This window comes from Gracilinanus agilis, chromosome 2, assembly GCF_016433145.1.
Source record: "Gracilinanus agilis isolate LMUSP501 chromosome 2, AgileGrace, whole genome shotgun sequence".
Taxonomy (NCBI): Eukaryota; Metazoa; Chordata; class Mammalia; order Didelphimorphia; family Didelphidae; genus Gracilinanus; species Gracilinanus agilis.
This window is the reverse complement of record NC_058131.1, coordinates 688749250-688767895: the sequence shown is the minus strand read 5'-3', so window position 1 is coordinate 688767895 and position 18646 is coordinate 688749250. Positions and strand designations below refer to the sequence as shown.

Sequence of the window (18646 nt, the reverse complement as noted above, 5' to 3'; positions counted from 1 at the left end):
ATGTGTATAAGAGACAGAGAGAGAGAGAGAGACAGAGAGAGAGAGAGAGAGAGAGAGAGAGAGAGAGAGAGAGAGAGAGAGAGAAAAGAGTTACACAACTATATAAACAATAATTGAAGACCCAAACATGGGGGCACTGGGAAAGGAATGCTGGGAGATAAAAAGGAATTCTGGGGAACATAGTTCAAAAGGTACAAAATTTCCACTTATACGCTATCTACCATGCTTCACTGCCCTCTCCCTTCCAGAATGACGCAGTGTTATTCACTCAACTATGTTCGTGTTGCATCTCTTTTTTGTATTCCTTTTGCCTTGCTCCAGCAGAACACAAACTCTTTGGGGGCAGAATCTAGTTTGGTTTTTGCCTTTGTATCTCTAAAGCTTAGCACAGTTGCTGACACACAGTAGAGGCTTAATAAGTGCTTGTTAATGGATCAGAATCTCTAGCCTCGCACAATGCTTGGCACCTACTAGATATCTGAGCTTCACTGGAGAGGTTGGGTTAGATGATCTCTCAGGGGGCTTCTAGCTCTAAAGCGTGTGAGTTTGTGTGTGGGGAGGGCTCTGTCAGGCTACCCACAGCAGCTGCCTGGAAGGAAAAGGAGGGGAGAAGCCCTGGAGCCCCTAGACTTGGGATTCCATCGAGACAGGGAACTCTCAGGGGAAGATACTGCTTCCACCAGGTCAGGTCAGCACCTTCTAGTAACTGAGAGTTTTACAGGGTTTCTGAAAACACTTAGAGGTGACGTGATTTGTCTCAGGGTCATGTAGCCTGTCGGTGCCAGAGGGAGGGCTTGAACTCGAGAGTTCCTGTTTCGAAGGCCATCCACTGGGCTACCCTCCTTCTCTCTTACTGCCCCTGCTATTAAGCCCCAGGTGAGATGGATCGCCACAGCCCCTGGGTCAGAGAGGCATCACCACCCTGCCCTCTGCGGACCCTTCCCCAGGCTGGGAAAGAGTCTGGCAAGGACGGCAGGAGGAGAAGATGCCCGAGGACTCAGGACTCAGGGGAAGCTGGCAGAAGGCCAACAAGAATGGATCCAATCCAACATGATGGCTTTTATTTTCCACTCAAGAACATTGCAGAGATGGAATGACATTAGACACACTCACTGCAGAGCTTTCAAAACCCTTCAAGCCATCATCATCTCTTCCTCCCCAAGGCAAAAGGGAGGGGGAAATGGATGTTGGGTAGATGGCAATTCTCTTTTAACCTCCTTAGGGTTCACAGGATTTAGAAATGGAAAGGGCCTTCCAGGCCATCTAGTCCAACCCACTTATTTTATAGAGAAGGAAGCTGAATCCCAGAAAGGGATGATGACGTGCCAGGCCTGCACAGATGCAAGTCAGGTATTCAGAGGAAAGGCACGTTGGTCTAATCCAAAATGGCAAATGGAAGTCATGTGAATTAAAGCCTAGAGACAATTGAGTTTGGGAGGAGAGGTGCCGTCAAACGATGATCCCATCTGAATTTCCCACTCTCTGGTTTTGAAGAGGGGCCACAGCCCTTGGAAAGAGTACAGAATCTGGAGTTAAAGAATCTATGTTTGAGTCCTACTTTTGTTATTTGCCACCAGTTTGGTCTTAGGAAAGACATTTCTAGATCTGATATCTGATTTGTAAAATGAGGGAGTTTAGATCACTTCTGCAGGCCTTTCCACCTCTAAATTCTATGTTCTTTTAAAAATTAAAATTAAAAAAATGACTTAGCCTGAAGAATAAATGTTTATCCCAAGCCATAACCACTGAACTAAACAGATGGCTGAACAAGTTGCCTTTCTTGATTCCTTGAAAGTGGGTGAACCCATTTATGCTGGTATCTAAAGTTTTCTTTATCCCCAAATCAATGGGTCTCCTGAGAGGCCACCTCCCGAGACCTGCCCTTCAGGGAGACCCAAGACAGGAAGGTGAGCAGACCTTTGTTTGGAATGGAAACTGGCCATTGTTTCCACCTTGACTTTCTATTAGTTGGCTTGACTTTCTATTAGTTGAGTCACCTTCCCATTGGATCTAAGACGAACTCCACACCCTACAACCAAGAGGAAAGGAAGGGTAAAAATAAATTCTCCTTCGCCTCTTTCTCTCTCCCTCTTCTACCTCCTCCTCCCTCCTCACGTTCCAAGCATCATTTCAAAGCAAGACATACTTTGATTACAGCATTCCGCCCAAATTCTTCTCAGGACCAGTCCTCAACTTCCAATCTGACTGGCCATGTGCCAACCTACTCAACATCTACACAAAATGGAAGCCAACTTGAATCCCTCCCACCTCTCTCTAGGCACATCCACGTAAACTCTCCAAGCCCAAAGATTCTAGTCACACACACACATACAGACCTCCAAAACTCTACCTTATATCATACACAATGGCTCCATTTTGGCTCTGGGATTTTGGCACTGGAATTGAATTGGCCACAGGGCAATTCTCTTAGATCATGTCTGACTTCCCTGAGCCCCAGCTTCATAGTATCATGGAGCCAGGACCATCTAATCCAAACCCATCATTTGGCATATGAGGAAACAGAGGCTCAGAGAGATGAACTGATTGGCTGAAAACCACCCATACATTAAGTGGCAAAGTGAACATCTGAACCAAGAATCACTACCACCAAATCCACCACCTTTTCCACAGTACCTTGCTTCTTCCCACTCTTCCTTTTTCAAATGAGGGAGATAGCTTGAGGTCTCTTCTAGATCTAAATCTGTGGTATTTCATTTTATTTCATTCCTTTTGTTTCTATCCAAAAAACAGGTAGTGACAAGTGAGAGCAGACGTCATGCTTAGGAGTATTGACACGAACCAGGACCCCACTCCTTGTCCTCAAAAACCACATAGCCTTAGGAAGAAGATCCCCAAAGGACCCATCTTATGACTGTCAACTATCCAGTTGAGTTGGGTTTCCTACCTTCTCCCATTCCTTGCTCTCTCTGGATTTCTTCCCCATGATCAGTTGCCTTGTCAAACATATAGTACAATATGGCGGTAGTAGGAGAAAGGACAATTTAGTGATTTCAACAGAAACGTAGGAGAAAACCAGGTGACTAAATAAGAACGGCCCCTACCCCCAGGGTTGTTGGGAGGATCAGTGGGGATAACCATAGAATAATTCCTGGCACTTAGTAGGCACTTTATGAATGTTATCATTATGTTCAATGTACATATTACATTCAATTACGTTAAATATCACCGTTCTCAGTGTCAATCCCAGGAAGCCTGCCAGTTCAATCTTTCCTTACCTCCCTTGGCCCTTCATTCAACAGGAGAAGGACCCTGGTGGGGTCTTGGGGCATGATGGGTATCTCAGTCCCAGGAGCATCAAGGCGTGCCCAGCCCAAGGGGAAGGTATCCTTGAAGGGGAAAAGTAACCCTGCATCTCAGCATCCCATTGCTAGAGCTAGTCCTGGCCCTGAACCTCCCCTCCCTGCCTAGCCTTTGGGACTCATTAGTGCTGCCTTCAAAACTGCCATGTTTCCTCCTAGATGCTGATGACAATGTCATCCTGGGGGTACCATCATGCCGTAGGACTGCCGCACAGGCTCATAGGAAAAGAGTTGTTTTAAGGGAGGGGATGGAGGGAACAAGCATTTATAGACTACCTACTACATGCCAGGCATTGAACTAAGGGCTTGATCAATGTTATCTCTTTTGTTCCTCACAACACCCACAGAGGTAGAAGCTATTATTTATTTCCCATTTTATAGGTGAGGAAACTGAAGCAGACAGTGGTTGGGTGACTTGCCCAGGGTTAGATAGCTAGGAAATGTCTGAAGCTGGATTTGAATTGAGGTCTTTCTGATTGCTAGCCTGGCACTCTATCTAGCATCGCCTAACTGCCCACAGGAAATATTACCCTTTATACATGCATACAAAATTAAAGTGATTTAAGGGAGACTGAGGTAAGGACAAATGAGGACTTTTAAACAAATGCCTTGAAGAAATATAGAGGGGGGGGAGGAGACTGCTTCAAGCTGGGGCAATAAGAGAAGGTTGCTTAAAAGATCTGGCACCCAGACCGAGGCATAAAGTTAGAGAAAGGTTTCAATAGAAAGAGAAGAGCAGGGCATGACTTCCAGACATGAGGGTCAACCTGGCACAGAGTCAAGGTAAGAGGATGTAGAATGACTTGGGGGAGCAGTGGCTTGGCTTGTCTGGAAGGACCACTTACAGTACTTGAAGGGTAGAACTGTGAAATAAGGCTCCAAAGATCCACTGGAATCAAATTGTGGAGGGCCTTCCTTGTGATCCCCAATGCCAAACCAAGCAGTGTTGGTGGTGGGGAGCTGTGGAATGTTTTTTTTTCTTTTTTTTTTAAACCCTTGTACTTCGGTGTATTGTCTCATAGGTGGAAGATTGGTAAGGGTGGGCAATGGGGGTCAAGTGACTTGCCCAGGGTCACACAGCTGGGAAGTGGCTGAGGCCGGGTTTGAACCTAGGACCTCCCGTCTCTAGGCCTGACTCTCACTCCACTGAGCTACCCAGCTGCCCCTGTGGAATGTTTTTTGAGAGGAATGTGGTCAAAGCCTGCTAATTAGGAAGAAAAATTTAGCTTGGAAAGAGAAAAGCTAGAGACCAGTTTGGAAGCCATTATAATGGCTTAGGAAAGAAGTGATGAGAACCTAAACTAGGGTGGGAAAAGAAGGGATGGAGATGAAAGATTTTGTGTAAGGATCAATAAGATTTGGAAACAGATTGGATATAGAAGGTAAGAGCAAGAAAAAAAAAGTCCAAGATGTTTGTGAGGTCTGGATGATTGGGAGAAAAGGCGTACTGTCCCAGACCCATATAGTAGACACAACACCAGGGAATAGTCCTTGGAAAGCAAATTCCAAATCATGGGTCTGTTTTCACACAGCTTCCAGTTCATTCCCTCAACTTTGGCTGAGTAAAAATGGTACAGCAGCCAGTGGATAGGATGATTCTCCATAAGGGTCTGGGTACCAGATACCAGAGGACTATTTTTAGAATGTCATAGTATCCTGGTCATACTGCTTAGCATGCGTACTCCAATCTAACCTTCTGACCTTCCATTGAAGATACCAGGTCTTGAGAACAGGCATCTTTAGTGATTTCTTCTCCAGATGGAGTTAGCAAATCTCTCGTCTGAGCTCTATGCTTCCTGCCAACATATTGGATTGATATCCCACTATTCATGGCTGAACCTTCCTCATAATCAGAGAGTCTCAAAAAACTCCAAGATCATCTACTCCAACTTATTTCTGCCTCATATTATTTTTGTAAGAACCCATCTCTGGAACTATAAAATGAGATGCTCTTGTGATTTTCCTTCCAACTCTGGAACCCTGGTCCTCAGAACCCATTCCTGAGCAAGAAGCCCTTCCCCAAACCACTGGGGATCCATCAAGTCATCCATCAATCTTTTCTTGAAGCCATCCAATGAGGGGAAGCCCACTGACTCTTAAGGCAGCTCAGTCCACTTTTAGATAGCTCAGATTGTTCAGTATTTCCCTTATGTTGTGCCTAAATGCTACTTAGTTATATCTTGTGTCCATTCTCCCTATTAAATAGATCTTGAGATCTATTTATCATCTCTGATAATCTGATAAGGACGGCTTAGTTGATAAGTAAATAATGGACAGGGAGACAATCTTGCCTGTTAACTCATAGCTGCTTCTCCAAAGTGCCATTGAGTCACAAGTTTATCATATAAGAAATTCAAACTCCCTTTCACCCAAAAGCACAAAGATAATTTCCCACAACTACACAGAGCTGTATTTTTAACACAAACAATACAACAGGCTTAGAAGCTTTAAGGTGAAGATAAGAACCAGGCTGGACTTTCAGCTATATTTGTTATCACCAAGCCAAGTCTGAGAATACTTTTCTCAGGGGCAAATGCCCAGCTAAAGGAAGGTTTCAGGCTTGGCTGCATTTCTGACCAAAGGGGAGAATGTTAACCATTTGACTGCTGCTTTGCTAGGAACTTAAAGTTTTTCAATAAGGCCATAATACTTTTCAACAAGAAATCACAAGGATCACAAAAGGGGTCAAAAGAGGAGTCTCAGATTTTTATCTATTCTCTTATTGGCTTCCCACATATTTCCCCATTTTCTTTAAATTAAAATGATTTATTACACAGGAAAACTTTTAATAATGAAAGGAGTCATCAATTAGTTATAATCATCAGCTATAACTGGATCTGATAACATTTACAGATTAAACTGTTTATTTATGGCTCTCTACAGTTTGGCCTTGTAGAACTTAGCAGAATAAGTCGATTCCCTCTTCCATTGTGATGGCCTCTTCAAATTCCTTCTCTGTTCCCACCCTCTGTGATTTATGATGTGGACCATTGTTCTAAGGCCAGATTTGGTGTGGGTGTTTTCCTTCAAAATGTGAATTATCAGTATTTTGGTTCCTGAGTTTCCACATAAAGTATGAACACACATACACACACACACACACACACACACACACACACACACACACACACACACACACAGAGTTCAAAGGAACTTTATCAGAAAGAGGCCCCTTGTCCCTCGACCCTTTCTTACAACAATGAAGCATTTTATATCAAGTACCACCCCATAATCATGCCCTGACATTTCCAAATTCCCTCCCCCTGACTCAGCCTGGTATTTTGAAAATATATTTGGTCTCCTTCCCAATTTCCACTGCCCAGCGCCCTCTTGAAATTGTTTTCTATAACTTTGTATTATTATAGCTAAGGGCAGCTAGAAGGCTAGGCAGATAGAATTATGGGTCTTGGACTCAGGAAGATCTGAGTTTGAATCCTGCCTTGGACACTTGCTAATTACTGATTGGGGCAAGTTGGGGCAAGTTTAATCACTCTTTGTCTCAGTTTCCCCATCTGAAAAATGAGAATGACACTAACATTTCTCTCACAAGATTGTTAAGGGAGATCAAATAATATATGCTTTGCAAGTCTTAAAGCATTAAATACTAGATAATAAGAATAATTCATCATCATCATTATTGATAACATTGATGAAAATAAAGGAGTAATTAATATGATTGGCATAGGGAATTCCCAAATATGGAAATTCTCTCTCCAAAAGCAGGCCAGCATATCTTTTGCAACTTCTAGCCTTGGAGAAATGCCCAGGATCAAAGATCCTGAAAGAATCAAAGGCAGGACCTGGAGCCAGGAGGACCCGGCTTCAAGGGCAGCTCTGGAAACATTCTGTCCTTTGTGTATCCTTTTTTATTTAGTGGTTTAGATGCTCTATCCCCTTAAAAGAATATAAATTCCTTAAGGGTAACTTGCCTTTGTCCTGTCTCTGTATCCCCAGACACAGGTCCACTTAACAACTGTTAAGGGGACTATTTGATTGCTCAAGCATTTATTTATTAAATACCCATCCTACTGTGCATCTGGCCATTTCCTAGTTCCCTAATCCAGGCAAAAAGGGGAGGCAGCAAGGCAGAGTGGAGAGAACTTTGATCACCCGCCAACCAGGAGAGAAATGATACACACATAGGGAATTGGCTTCTGACAACTAGTTTACTCCCCTCATTGTATAGATGAGGAAACTGTGACCTGATGAAGGAACATGACCTGAATGTCACAAAGGTGGTAAAATGGAAGACTAGAGTGTGAACCAGAGACATTGTCTTTTCTACTGTACCAAGGTGACAGGGTCTTTAAAAAGGGATCTCTAGACAGACAGACAGACAAACAGACAGACAGACAGACAGATGGATAGATAGATGGATGGATGGATTTATAGATGGATGGATGGATGGATGGATAGATAGATGGATGGATGGATAGACAGACAGACAGGTAGATGGATAGATAGATAGATAGATAGATAGATAGATAGATAGATAGATAGATAGATAGATAGATAGATAGACAGATGGATGAATAGATATATGGATAGATAGATAGATAGATAGATAGATATAGATAGATAGACAGATATACTCATTTATTACAAATTTTATTTTCTTCTTTTTCATTGATTGGAGGGGAGGTGGAAGAGAGAAAATCACTTTTTATTTATAGGAAAAATTAAATTGAAAAGAAACAAGCTGGAATTATGGAGCTCTAAGTTTTTTGTTTGTTTCTAAAACCTTACTTTCTGTCTTAGTAAAAACTCTAAGACAGAAGGGTAAGGACTAGGCAAGTGGAATTAAGTGACTTGCCCAAGGTTCCACAGTCAGGAAGTGTCTGAGGCCAGATGCAAACCCAGGTCCTCCTGGCTTCAGGCCCGGTGCTCTCTCCAACTGTGCCACCTTGCTGCTCTGAGCTCTAAATTCTAATCCTGGCTTTGTCCCCAGTTTTGTTGTGTGAATCTGGGCAAGCTATTTGTCTCCTTGTCCTTGCTGATGTGTATCCTATACCTCCAGAACTGTCAAAAAAAGGGGGTGGAGGAAACATAAGTCTTCCTTGTTCATAGTCTTTAAATGGCTATTGTCCTACTTCCTCTGGATACTTAGCCCTAGGGTGCTACAGCATCTAAGCTGATGAAGTCAAAGTTGGCAAATTCCAAGAAGGATCCAAAATGAAAAATGCAAACAACTCTAGAGCCAGGATTCTTGATGTGCCATCTGTAAACTTGTCTTTTAAATATTTTTGATAACTATATTTCAATATAATTTATTTCCTTTCTATTCTTTTGTATTTTATTTTTATTCATTTAAGACTTCATTCTGAGAAAGGGTCCCTTGGCTACTCTAGACACTGCCCATGGGGTCCATGACACAAAAAAAGGCAAAGAATCTCTGCCCTGGAGGTAAGGTGAAAAGGAAGCAGTCTGGACTTCCAAACAATCCTCCTATAGAGGGTAGGAATAGGAATTAATAATGCAGGTTCTCCAACTGAAAAGGGGAGCTTTATGTTAAGTGCTAATGGATCCAAAAAAACACTCTAGGCTAAGCACTTCACAGATGGGTGAGGCTGTGGGAATTCTAGAGATATTCACAAATGATACACAGATAGGGAATCAGCTTCTGACATATCTAGATAAGAAGAACCTTGAGTATCAGCTGAAAGATGGGGATAGGAGGAAAATGAAGACTATATTCAAGTATCTGATGGGCTAGTTATACAAAAAAGGGTCTAGAGTTATACTACTTGGCACCAGAGGGCAGAATTAGTATGAATGAATGGAAGTTGCAGAAAAGAAGATTTCAGCTTAACATTAGGAAGACCTAACAATCAGAACTCTGGACCAAAGCAGAATGAACTGCCCTAAAAAGCAATGGGTTCCCCATTTCTGGAGGTCTTTAAGGAAAGGCTTGAAGACAAGCGGTTGAAAATATTGTAGAGGGGGTTCCCCTTCATATATAGTTCAAACAAGATGATTTTCAAGAGCTTTTCCAATGTTGAGATTGAGATACTATGAAATAAACATTAAAGAGTAATTCTTTGATTTCCTCCCCATTTCTTTCTAGTAATTGGTGCCCATACCGGCAGTCCAGGCTGATCACCTATGTAGCCTCCTGCAAAACTGAGAAATTCCTTGTCCATTCTCAGCAGCCCTGTCCTCCTGGGACTCCTGATTGTCAGAAGGTCAAAGTCATGTGAGTGGGATTTAAGTGATATTTATTGATGATTGATGAGAGAAGAGCTTCTGTGCCTCTCTGTCTCTTATCTGTCTGTCTCTCTTCCCCCTCTTTTCTCTGTCTCTATCTCTGTCTCACTCTCTCTCTGTCTCCCTCTCTGTCTCTGTCTCTCTCTGTCTGTCTCTCTCTCCCCTCTTCTCTCTCTGTCTCACTCTGTCTCTCTCTCCTCTCCACTCAGTTTGGAGGTGACATCAAGGGAAACTGTCAGGGTGTCTTGCTCTGACTTGGAAGGAACAAGAAGGTTCCAGAGAGAGGAAAGCAGCAGGGAAGAGTGGGCTGCTCAGATGGGGCAGGGGGAAATGAATAGAGGCGAGAGTCAATCTACAAAGCTGCAGGTTTTCCTAAGAGCAGAAGCATGTTCCATCTGCGTCAACAATGGTTCCCCAAGGTCTCCTCCTCTTACAGGTACCGGGTCTCCCTGAAGCCAGTATACCAGGTGAAGCAGAAAGTCCACAACTCTGTGGTTTGGAAGTGTTGTCCTGGCTACACTGGGACTGACTGCAAACATTATGGTAAGGCCAATCCCCAGGTCATAAGAGATGGGGAGGTGGGGAAGGGGTAGCTTTGATCATGAATTCCTAGGGAAGAATCTCTAGATGACTAAGTAGAATATCCTCATTCCCATGAGACTCTTCTTGCCAATCATAGCTTACTTCAGATTCAAGGAAGAGGGGAAGGGGGACAGAATAATCATTTATAAAAGGTCTACTATGTGTCAACACTATGTTATGTGTTTTTTACAATATTATCTCATTTGATTGAGGAAACTGAGGGAAACAGAGATCAAGTGATTTGTCCAGTGTCACACAGCTAGTGCATGAGGCTGGATTTGAAATCAATTCTTCCTGACTCCAGACTCAATATTCTACATCTCCTGCCCTACATAGCACCCTCAATGCCCACCCCACTTTCCCTCTCTCACAGATTCTACATCCCCACTCTGCTACAGAAAGCCATCTCTGAAGCATCTTATAAATGTCAGTCAATACTGTTTGCACTCAGGTTGGCATCACTGAACAGTGTTTTAAATGGGTCTTTTCTAAGCCTAGTTTCCTCATCTATAAAATGAGGGGAGAGTCAGATAAGATGATCATGATGCCATCCAGCTTTAAAATCTATGATCCCCTTTCCATTCCTACTTATTCCTTCCTCCTCCATCAAATGCTTTGGACAACCTTTGGCTCTCCTTCTCAGCCCTTCCCTTTTCCTGGCTAGTTCTGAAATACTGGTAGCCTAGTGGAAAGAAAGGTAGACTCAGAAACATGGCCAAAGTCATTTCCTGGCCATCCTCTTGACTCTTTGAATTACCTGCTCAAAGAATTTTAACATCTCTCTATGCGCTGACCTAACCGCCTCTGCCACCTCTCTTTGGCAGATCCTTCACTGATCGCAGAAATGGACAACCAGAAAATTGGGAAGGAGGATCCCTGGGAAGAAGCTCTTGAACATGAAACTGGTTCGATGCTCTCCTGCTTGGGGAAACTTGGGTCTCTGGGGACTGATTGCCATAGGCCACTGGGATTGAAAGATATAGGTGCTCAGACTCCATCTTCTCTAGTAGCTTTTGTCTTTGGTTGGGTCTGGGAACTATCAGCCAGTCAACAAATATTTATTGGGCACTTACAATGTGTCGGGTGCTAGGAATATGTATGTATACACGTATGTACAATGAAGAGATGTAAAGAGAGAGATGGAGAGACAGAGATAGAGAAATAGAGTTAGAGACAGAGAGATGAGACAGAATCAGAAAGTACATTTTCACAAGAGGTTTCCATTCTATCTCTACCTCCTCCTACCCCAAGACCCAATTCAAATGATTGCTTGGCTATCTGTTGGCTTCTTTCAATCACTCAAAGCAGAAGGCCATATTTCAGAAATAATCCTTCATGCCTTTCATAGAATGGAAGAATTTGGTTCCATTTGGAAAAGTGGACAAAACCTGGTAGGGGCCAAGAAGGTATTTCTTGGTATCACCTAGGGTGGAATTTAAATGCTAGATGTTGACCTGAGAGCAGTATAGAGTCACTCCCAGCCTCTGGAATGTCAGATCAGAGCCTTTGATTCCAATGGTTCCTCATAAATTAAGCTCTAGGTCAGGGTGAGGTCTTATTTTCTCCCACCTCAAACCCCAAATATATGGCCAGCATTATTTTTTTAAGATATTTTATTTCACCAATTACATGCAATAACAATTTTCTTCATAAGTTTTCTGAAGTTATAAGATCCAAATTGTCTCCCTTCCTCCCTCCCTTCTTAGAGATAGCAAAGTAATTTGATTTGAATTATACCTGCATTATCATGCAAAAATTTATATGCATATAGTTCAATGTTGTAAGAGAATGTCTACCGAAAATCAAAACCCAAACAAACTAAAGTGAAAAATCATCTGCTCTGATCTGCATCCAGACTCCCACAGTTCTTTCTCTGGAGGTGGCGAGCACTCTTTGTCCTACGTCCCTCAGAACTATCCTGGATCATTGTATTGCTGAGAGTAGCTGAGTCTATCACAGTTGATCATTCCACAATATTGCTGTTACTGTATACAATGTTCTCCTGTTTCTTCTTATTTCACTCTGCATCAGTTCATGTGGGTCTTTCCAGCTTTTTCTGAAATATCTTGCTCATCATTTCTTAGAGAACAAAAGTATTATGGACTGTGTTATGATTAATCTCTATCTCATAAACAGCTCCACCTTCCAGAGAGCCCAGTGAGTTTCGGAGATCAATTGAGCAACAGGAGAACCTCTTAGAAGACCTTCAGAATGACATCCATCAGGCAACCAGTGATCTTCTGGATTTGCAGAAGTCCCTAGAAAGTAACCATACAGCCGAAGAGATGGAGGCAAATCTAACTGGACTTGGTAAGCAAGTTTTAATTTGGTTCAAGGTATAGTAACTTGCCTAAGTTGAGTACATTGCCTAGCACTTAGCACAATGCCTAAAATAGAGTAGGTATTTAATTAATGTATATTGACTGGCTGATTGATTACTTGAAAAGTAAATTGTTTAAATATGTTGACATGAAGAAATGGTTGTTTAATCACCTCTGAGGAAGTATTTGGGTAAGAAATCTTGGGAAAGGCTAAGGCATCATTGAATTGTAGAGTTGAGGAGGGACCTAGAGACCTTATAGTAAGATCCATATCTAAGCTCAAACCCACCTTACCACATACCCCAGGTCATCATCTAAAGCATCTAAACCAGTGCAGAGGAACCTTCTACCTCCCGAGGCACCTATTCCCTCTGTGGACAGACGTAATTATTAGAGAATTGATCCTTATTCCAAAGCTACAATTTCCATATTGTCATTGCTCTCAGTTCTGCCCTCTGAGTTCCTCTTCATCATGACAGCTCTTTGAACACTTGAGGGAGTTCTCATGTTCTCCCTGAACCTTTTACTTCTCTAGTCTAAACAGCCCTGGTTCCTTCAACCAACCTTGAGATAACATGGTCTGTAAACCCCTTGCCATTCTGATTACCCTCTTTTTGAATATCTTCAGCTTGTAAATGGCTTTCCTAAAAATGTGGCACTGTGTGACTAAATGCCACACTCCAGATATTCTCTGACCAGGGCAGAATGCAATGGCCCTATCACTTCTCATGATGCCTTACTTTTTATGGCTAGGACATGGGAAATGAGCATTGCCAATCAGTTCTCAGTCATAAATGATTCACACTTAGCTAGTTAAATAGAGTGGGAGAGAAGAGAGAAATATCTTCTCTCTTCAGGCTCCATCACCACCTAGAGCCTGATTATGCTTTCAAGGCCATTATGTCAGTGTCCAGGAAGGGAGATCCATCTACCTTGGCCCAATATAAATGCCTCCATCTGTTGCTTACAGGGTCTGAAGATCAATCCCTTCATCAGGCTCTTTTACCCTATGTGGAAGCCTTCCTGAAAAATCATTTCAGCCCCATGTGGAGAAGCTTCAATGAAAGCCTCTATAATCTCTCTCACATGGTAAGGAATCTATCACAAGAAGTGGAGGCCAATCGCCACAGCATTGAGAGATTCCAGGAGATGGCTGTGCCCAAGACAGACTTCCAGGAACTAGGCACCAAGTTTGAGTCCAAAGTCCAGGAAAACATTCTGAAAGTCAACCAGCTTCGGCAGGACATCGACAATCGGCTACATGACCAGCAACTCGTCTTGAACCACAACCTCTCTGAAGTCAGAGCAGACACTGATTTGAAGGTGAAGAAACTCCAGAAGTCCCAGGAAATCCAACTGCAACTGGCCAATACCAGCACGGTAGAATCCAAGGAAGGACAAGATGACCTACAGGTCAAGCTAGGACAGCTACAGAGCAACCTCTCCGAGCTGTACTTTGCTTCTGGCAGGAGGGAAGAGGAAATCCTCAGTGCCCTCAGGCAACTCAATGAGACCCTTGTCAAACATGAGGAAGATATCAAAGAGCTCTTCATAGACTCAGATGAGAACTTTGAGCTTGGCACCAGGCTAGAAGGGCAGGTGGCCACCATGAGAAGCAACAAAGCCATGATTGAGGAGCTCAGGGTCATCTTAATGGAGAAGTCCCTCATAATGGAGGAGATCAAAGAAGAATTTGAGAGGCAGATCCTGGACCTGAACTACACTCTCCACCACCTTCAGGGGAGCCACTCTGACCTGATGAAGTATGTGAAGGACTGCAATTGTCAAAAACTCTACTTTGACCTCAGCCTCCTCCGGGAGGACCAGAAAAATGCCACTCGTTTTCTAGAAGAAACCCACTTGACCCTGGAGGACCAGAAAATGCTGGAGAGTTCTTCAGTCAAGGCTCTGCGCAATGCTGTGGAGGACCTAGCCTTGTCTGTGGATGCCCAGAAGGAGGAAATTGCCAGAGGTAAAGGGGGTGCAGCCTGGCTCAAGGGCCAAGTGCAGGCACTGGCAGGAGAGGTGGAAGGGCTAAAGAGAGTGGACAGGCACATCTTCAGGGAAATCCGCTACCTCAACAATTCTTTTGGCTCCCTCCTGGAAGATGCCTTGAGACACCAGACTGTGCTGGCCACTCTGTTTGGAGAAGAGATGTTGGAGGAGCTAACTGAAGAGGAGGACACTGAGTTGCCTTTAACCTACCTTCAAATTGAAGATGCCCTTGATTATACATCAGACAGACTGAAGGAGCAGGCTTTGGACCTGAAATCTCTCAGGGAGAGGGTAGATTTACTGGAGAGTACTGGGGAACGTAGGCCATCAGACCCTGGACAGGTTGAGGCTGGACCTCGACCTCCAAACAGGGCAGAACACCTGGAGCCCAACCATGAAGCCTCAGATGGGGGTGGCTTCCAAGAAAATGACCTGATTGGACTGAAGAGAGAGATTACACACCTGAACACTCAGATTGAGAAATTCGAGTCCCAGATAAGCAACAGTCAAGAATGCTGCCATCCTGCTAGGCTATTGCCCCTCAATCTGTCTGTGGAAAGCCTCCAGAGCGATGTCAGGGCCATGAAACAGGACCTGGGGCAACATCTCCAGCTGTTCCAGAGCCTGTTTGGCAACTACAAAGAGCTGGTGGTCACTAATGTCAGCCTGGACCTGGGAAAGCTTCAGTCTGTCCTCAGCAAAAAGGGAAAGAAGTCACAAAGGGAACAAGAGTCTCACCGAAAGAGGGACAAGAAGCAAGTGGAGAAAGGGGGAGAGCAGCCATTTTCTGAGAGCGGGACGAGTGACCAGTCCTCCAAGCTCCTTGGAAGAGGTAGGCATTTGATGGGTTGGGAGGGAGGAAATCTCCATAAAGGAAGGGAAATAGATTAAAAGTTGGGAGGAACCTTAAAGGTCAAATAATCCACCCTCCTCATTTTGCAGATGAGGAACTGGGGGCCAGAAAAGCCAAGGAACCTGCCAAAAGCCAGACAGAGGTGGCAAATCCAGCCATCAACCAATATTTATTAAGCACCTGCCAAGTGGCACCAGGCACTGTGGGGATACAAAAAGAGCCAAGAGGCCTGTCCTCGAGGAGCTCACAATCTAATGCAGAGAAATATCTACAAAGCAAGCTAGAGGCAGGATAAATAGGAAATAATCAGCAAAGGGAAGGCACTGGAGTTAAGAGGGAAGGGGGAAGGCTTGCTGGAGAAGGGCAGATTATAGTGTCAACTCAGAGGAAGCCAGGGACTTCAGGGTGAAGAAGAGCTGGGAGCCAAACCCAAGTGCTGAGACTCCAAATCTAGCAAGACTCTCTCTGCTACACCACAGGACCTTCTAGAAAGCTAGCCTCAGGGCTAGGTTCAAGACCCATCCTAATTGTAATAATAATAATAATAATAATAATAATAATAATAATAATAATGCCATTTCAGTTGTGTTCGATTCTTTGTGACCCTATTTGGGGTTTTCTTGACAAAGATACTGGAGTGGTTTGCCATTTCCTTTTCTAGCTCATTTTACAGATGAGAAAACTGAGGCAAATAGGGTTAAGTGACTTGCCCAGAGACACAGAACTAGTAACGTCTGAGGCCATATTTGAACTCAGGAAGATGAGTCTTCCTGACTCCATGCCTAGTGCTTTATCTACTGAGCTACCTCACTGCCCAGTAATAGCAATAGCTAACATTTATACAACACGTTAAGGTTGTCTAAGAATTTTTAATATATTGCCTCATTTCTACCATGTATCTGCATTCATATTTTCCAGATACTGAATCAAACATAACTTCCATAGATGTGGGGTCTAAAATAGACGTTCAAGCTTGAGACAAGAGAATGAACGTGCCACACAATACACCTACCAAAGACAGAATCAGTGCATCATTGTGTGATTTTTAGTTGTAGTTGCCTGGGGTGGGGACAGGGCACTGGGAAAGGGTCCCTGTAGAAGGTGGGATGTGAGATGAGTCTTGAAGGAAGCTGGGGAGGGCAAACTGGAGAGCTTTCAGGAAGAGGGGACAGCCACTGCAGAGTAGAAATGAGAGATGGGAATGTGGCATGCAAGGAGCAATAAGTAGGACTACGTAGAGGAAGTGAAAAAAGTATAAACAGACTGGAGAGCTAGGAAGGGGCCAGGATGTGAAGAGACTTCAGCAATAAGAAGAAATTCTATTTGTTCCTGGCAGTCTGAGGGAGTCACTGATGTTTCTTGACTAGGGGAGTGGCAGGGTTAGACCTGCACACTTTCCCACAGTCTGTTATTTCTCTAGCATTATCTTTTTTAACCAAACATCCAAACAGAGCTGCCTAACTTAAATACTAAATGAAAAATCCAAATGGAATTCTGTTCCATAGCAAGAACATTTCCGCCTTACTTGAGCCTTTGAGGCAATAACTTGTAAACAAAGCTGTTTCCCCAATCAGTCAGCACTCAGGAATTGCCAATCGTGCAATTAATGGAGCTGAGCAAATAACCCCTAGAGTCAGGAGCCTAGGAAGAGAAATAAATTGAGTTCAGGGGTGCACCATGTCTGTACCTTCCTGCAAATGGGGCTCAAGGCAGGAGAAGGAGGTTCAACTCATTCGCATTTTTCAGCTTCAAAGGATGCAGTCATTGTACTCACAGTGGAGATGAGATTTTGCCTAACATTATTCAATCAAGCGTTATAATTTCCCAGAGGAAACACCACTTCTGTCAGAAATCTGGGTAACTGGCGGCCACAAGAAAGGGACATCTCTGAGATCCTTCCTGAACTAGGCTAGAAGCAGAAACACACTTTCCAGAAATGGCTAAAACTAAAGAAAGCAATGGCAGTTACTGGGATGAATTTGATAATTTTCCCTGGGTTTGAAGACACCCCTCTCCTCTGATTTTCCTCTTACTACTACCATTACTCTTCCTCCTACTCGTTGATATTTATATGGCACTTATTACATGCCTGTCACTGTGAAGCACTTTATAAATATTATCTCATTTGACTTTTGCAACAACACTGGGAGAAGGGTATTATTATCATCCCCATTTTACGGATGAGGTAACTGAGGCATGCAGGGGTTGAGTGTCTTGCTTAGGGCCACCCAATTTGTAAGTATCTAAGGTTACATTTGAACTCAGGTCTTCCTGACTCCAAGTTTCTTTTACAAAGTACTATAGAAATAACAGGCAGAAGAATACAATAGAGCAAGAGTTATTCCCAGGGGCAGCAAATGGCTTAGGGGTTAGAGAGCCAGATTTGGAGATGGGAGGTCCTGAGTTCAAATCTGACCACAGATGCTTCTGAGTTGGGTGATCCTGGGCAAGTTACTTAACTTGCAAGACACCTTAGGAAAGGATCATCCCCCCTCCCACCCCCCCCACTCCATACATTGAACAACTGAGGAAACCCAGACAGGTTTAGGGACTTGCCTAAGATCAGTGGGGAATGCCCAGCGGCAGAAAAGGATCTGAATTCAGGACCTCTAACTTCAAGGCCAGAACACTGCACTGCACCCAGAGGTTGCCTGCCTCCTGCTCGAATTCTAATCCCGCACCACCCTGCCCCAACTCTCATCCCTTTGCTCCCCAGCTGAAATGAAGCGTGATCTCTTCTTCCTCCTGTCCCCACCGTGACTCTCTGCCTGGACGGCTCTCCTCCATTTATCTCACTCTTGTGTCATTTCCCCCAGAGAAGATTCCTGTATATAAGAGCAGGGACCTCCAGCAATTATCCGTCTATGGGACTGCAGCAGCCAGCCCTGGGCTTTCCAAATAGCAGGCTCCTCTTCCTGGTCCCAGGTCAGTTCCTTTTCAGCTGGGAAGCTGGGAATCCTCCTGGAGGAGGCAGGAACTCCCCCACCGTCCCCTTTCCATAGAGAAGCCTCCAGCCCGCAGCCCTAGTTTCTCTCCTTCCTACACCGGTCTAGATTCGGGAGGGACCAACCGAGAAACTGACATCGAAACTGACATCGGAGCCTGCTGCCTTGACTTGCTGTGTTGCAGCCCCACCTGCTGGCAGCCAGTAAAATTACATGGTGGCCAAAGCCCCTCTCCAGGATTCTGGATCTTCCCATTGAAGACTCAGCATCTCAGAGCAGAAAAGGCGTAGGAAGGAGTCTGAAAGAGGACCCTCTACCATACAGGGGCCCATGGTTCTCTGCTTAGAGAGTGACCCGGAGTCAGGAAGAAAGACCTAAGTTCAAATGCAGCTTCGGATACTGACTGTGGGACCAGGGACAGGTCAC

The 18646-nt window shown here is 44.0% G+C and overlaps 1 protein-coding gene across 1 annotated transcript in view; it reads left to right on the top strand.

The window, feature by feature from the left end:
* Positions 1 to 18646, top strand: part of MMRN2 (multimerin 2) — a 44385-nt gene that overhangs the window by 21673 nt on the left and 4066 nt on the right. The window contains exons 2-6 of the mRNA XM_044662887.1: positions 9385 to 9513; positions 9961 to 10067; positions 10931 to 11011; positions 12243 to 12416; positions 13398 to 15254. Of these exons, the coding sequence (XP_044518822.1) occupies positions 9385 to 9513; positions 9961 to 10067; positions 10931 to 11011; positions 12243 to 12416; positions 13398 to 15254 (2348 nt within the window). The remainder of the gene's footprint in view (positions 1 to 9384; positions 9514 to 9960; positions 10068 to 10930; positions 11012 to 12242; positions 12417 to 13397; positions 15255 to 18646) is intronic.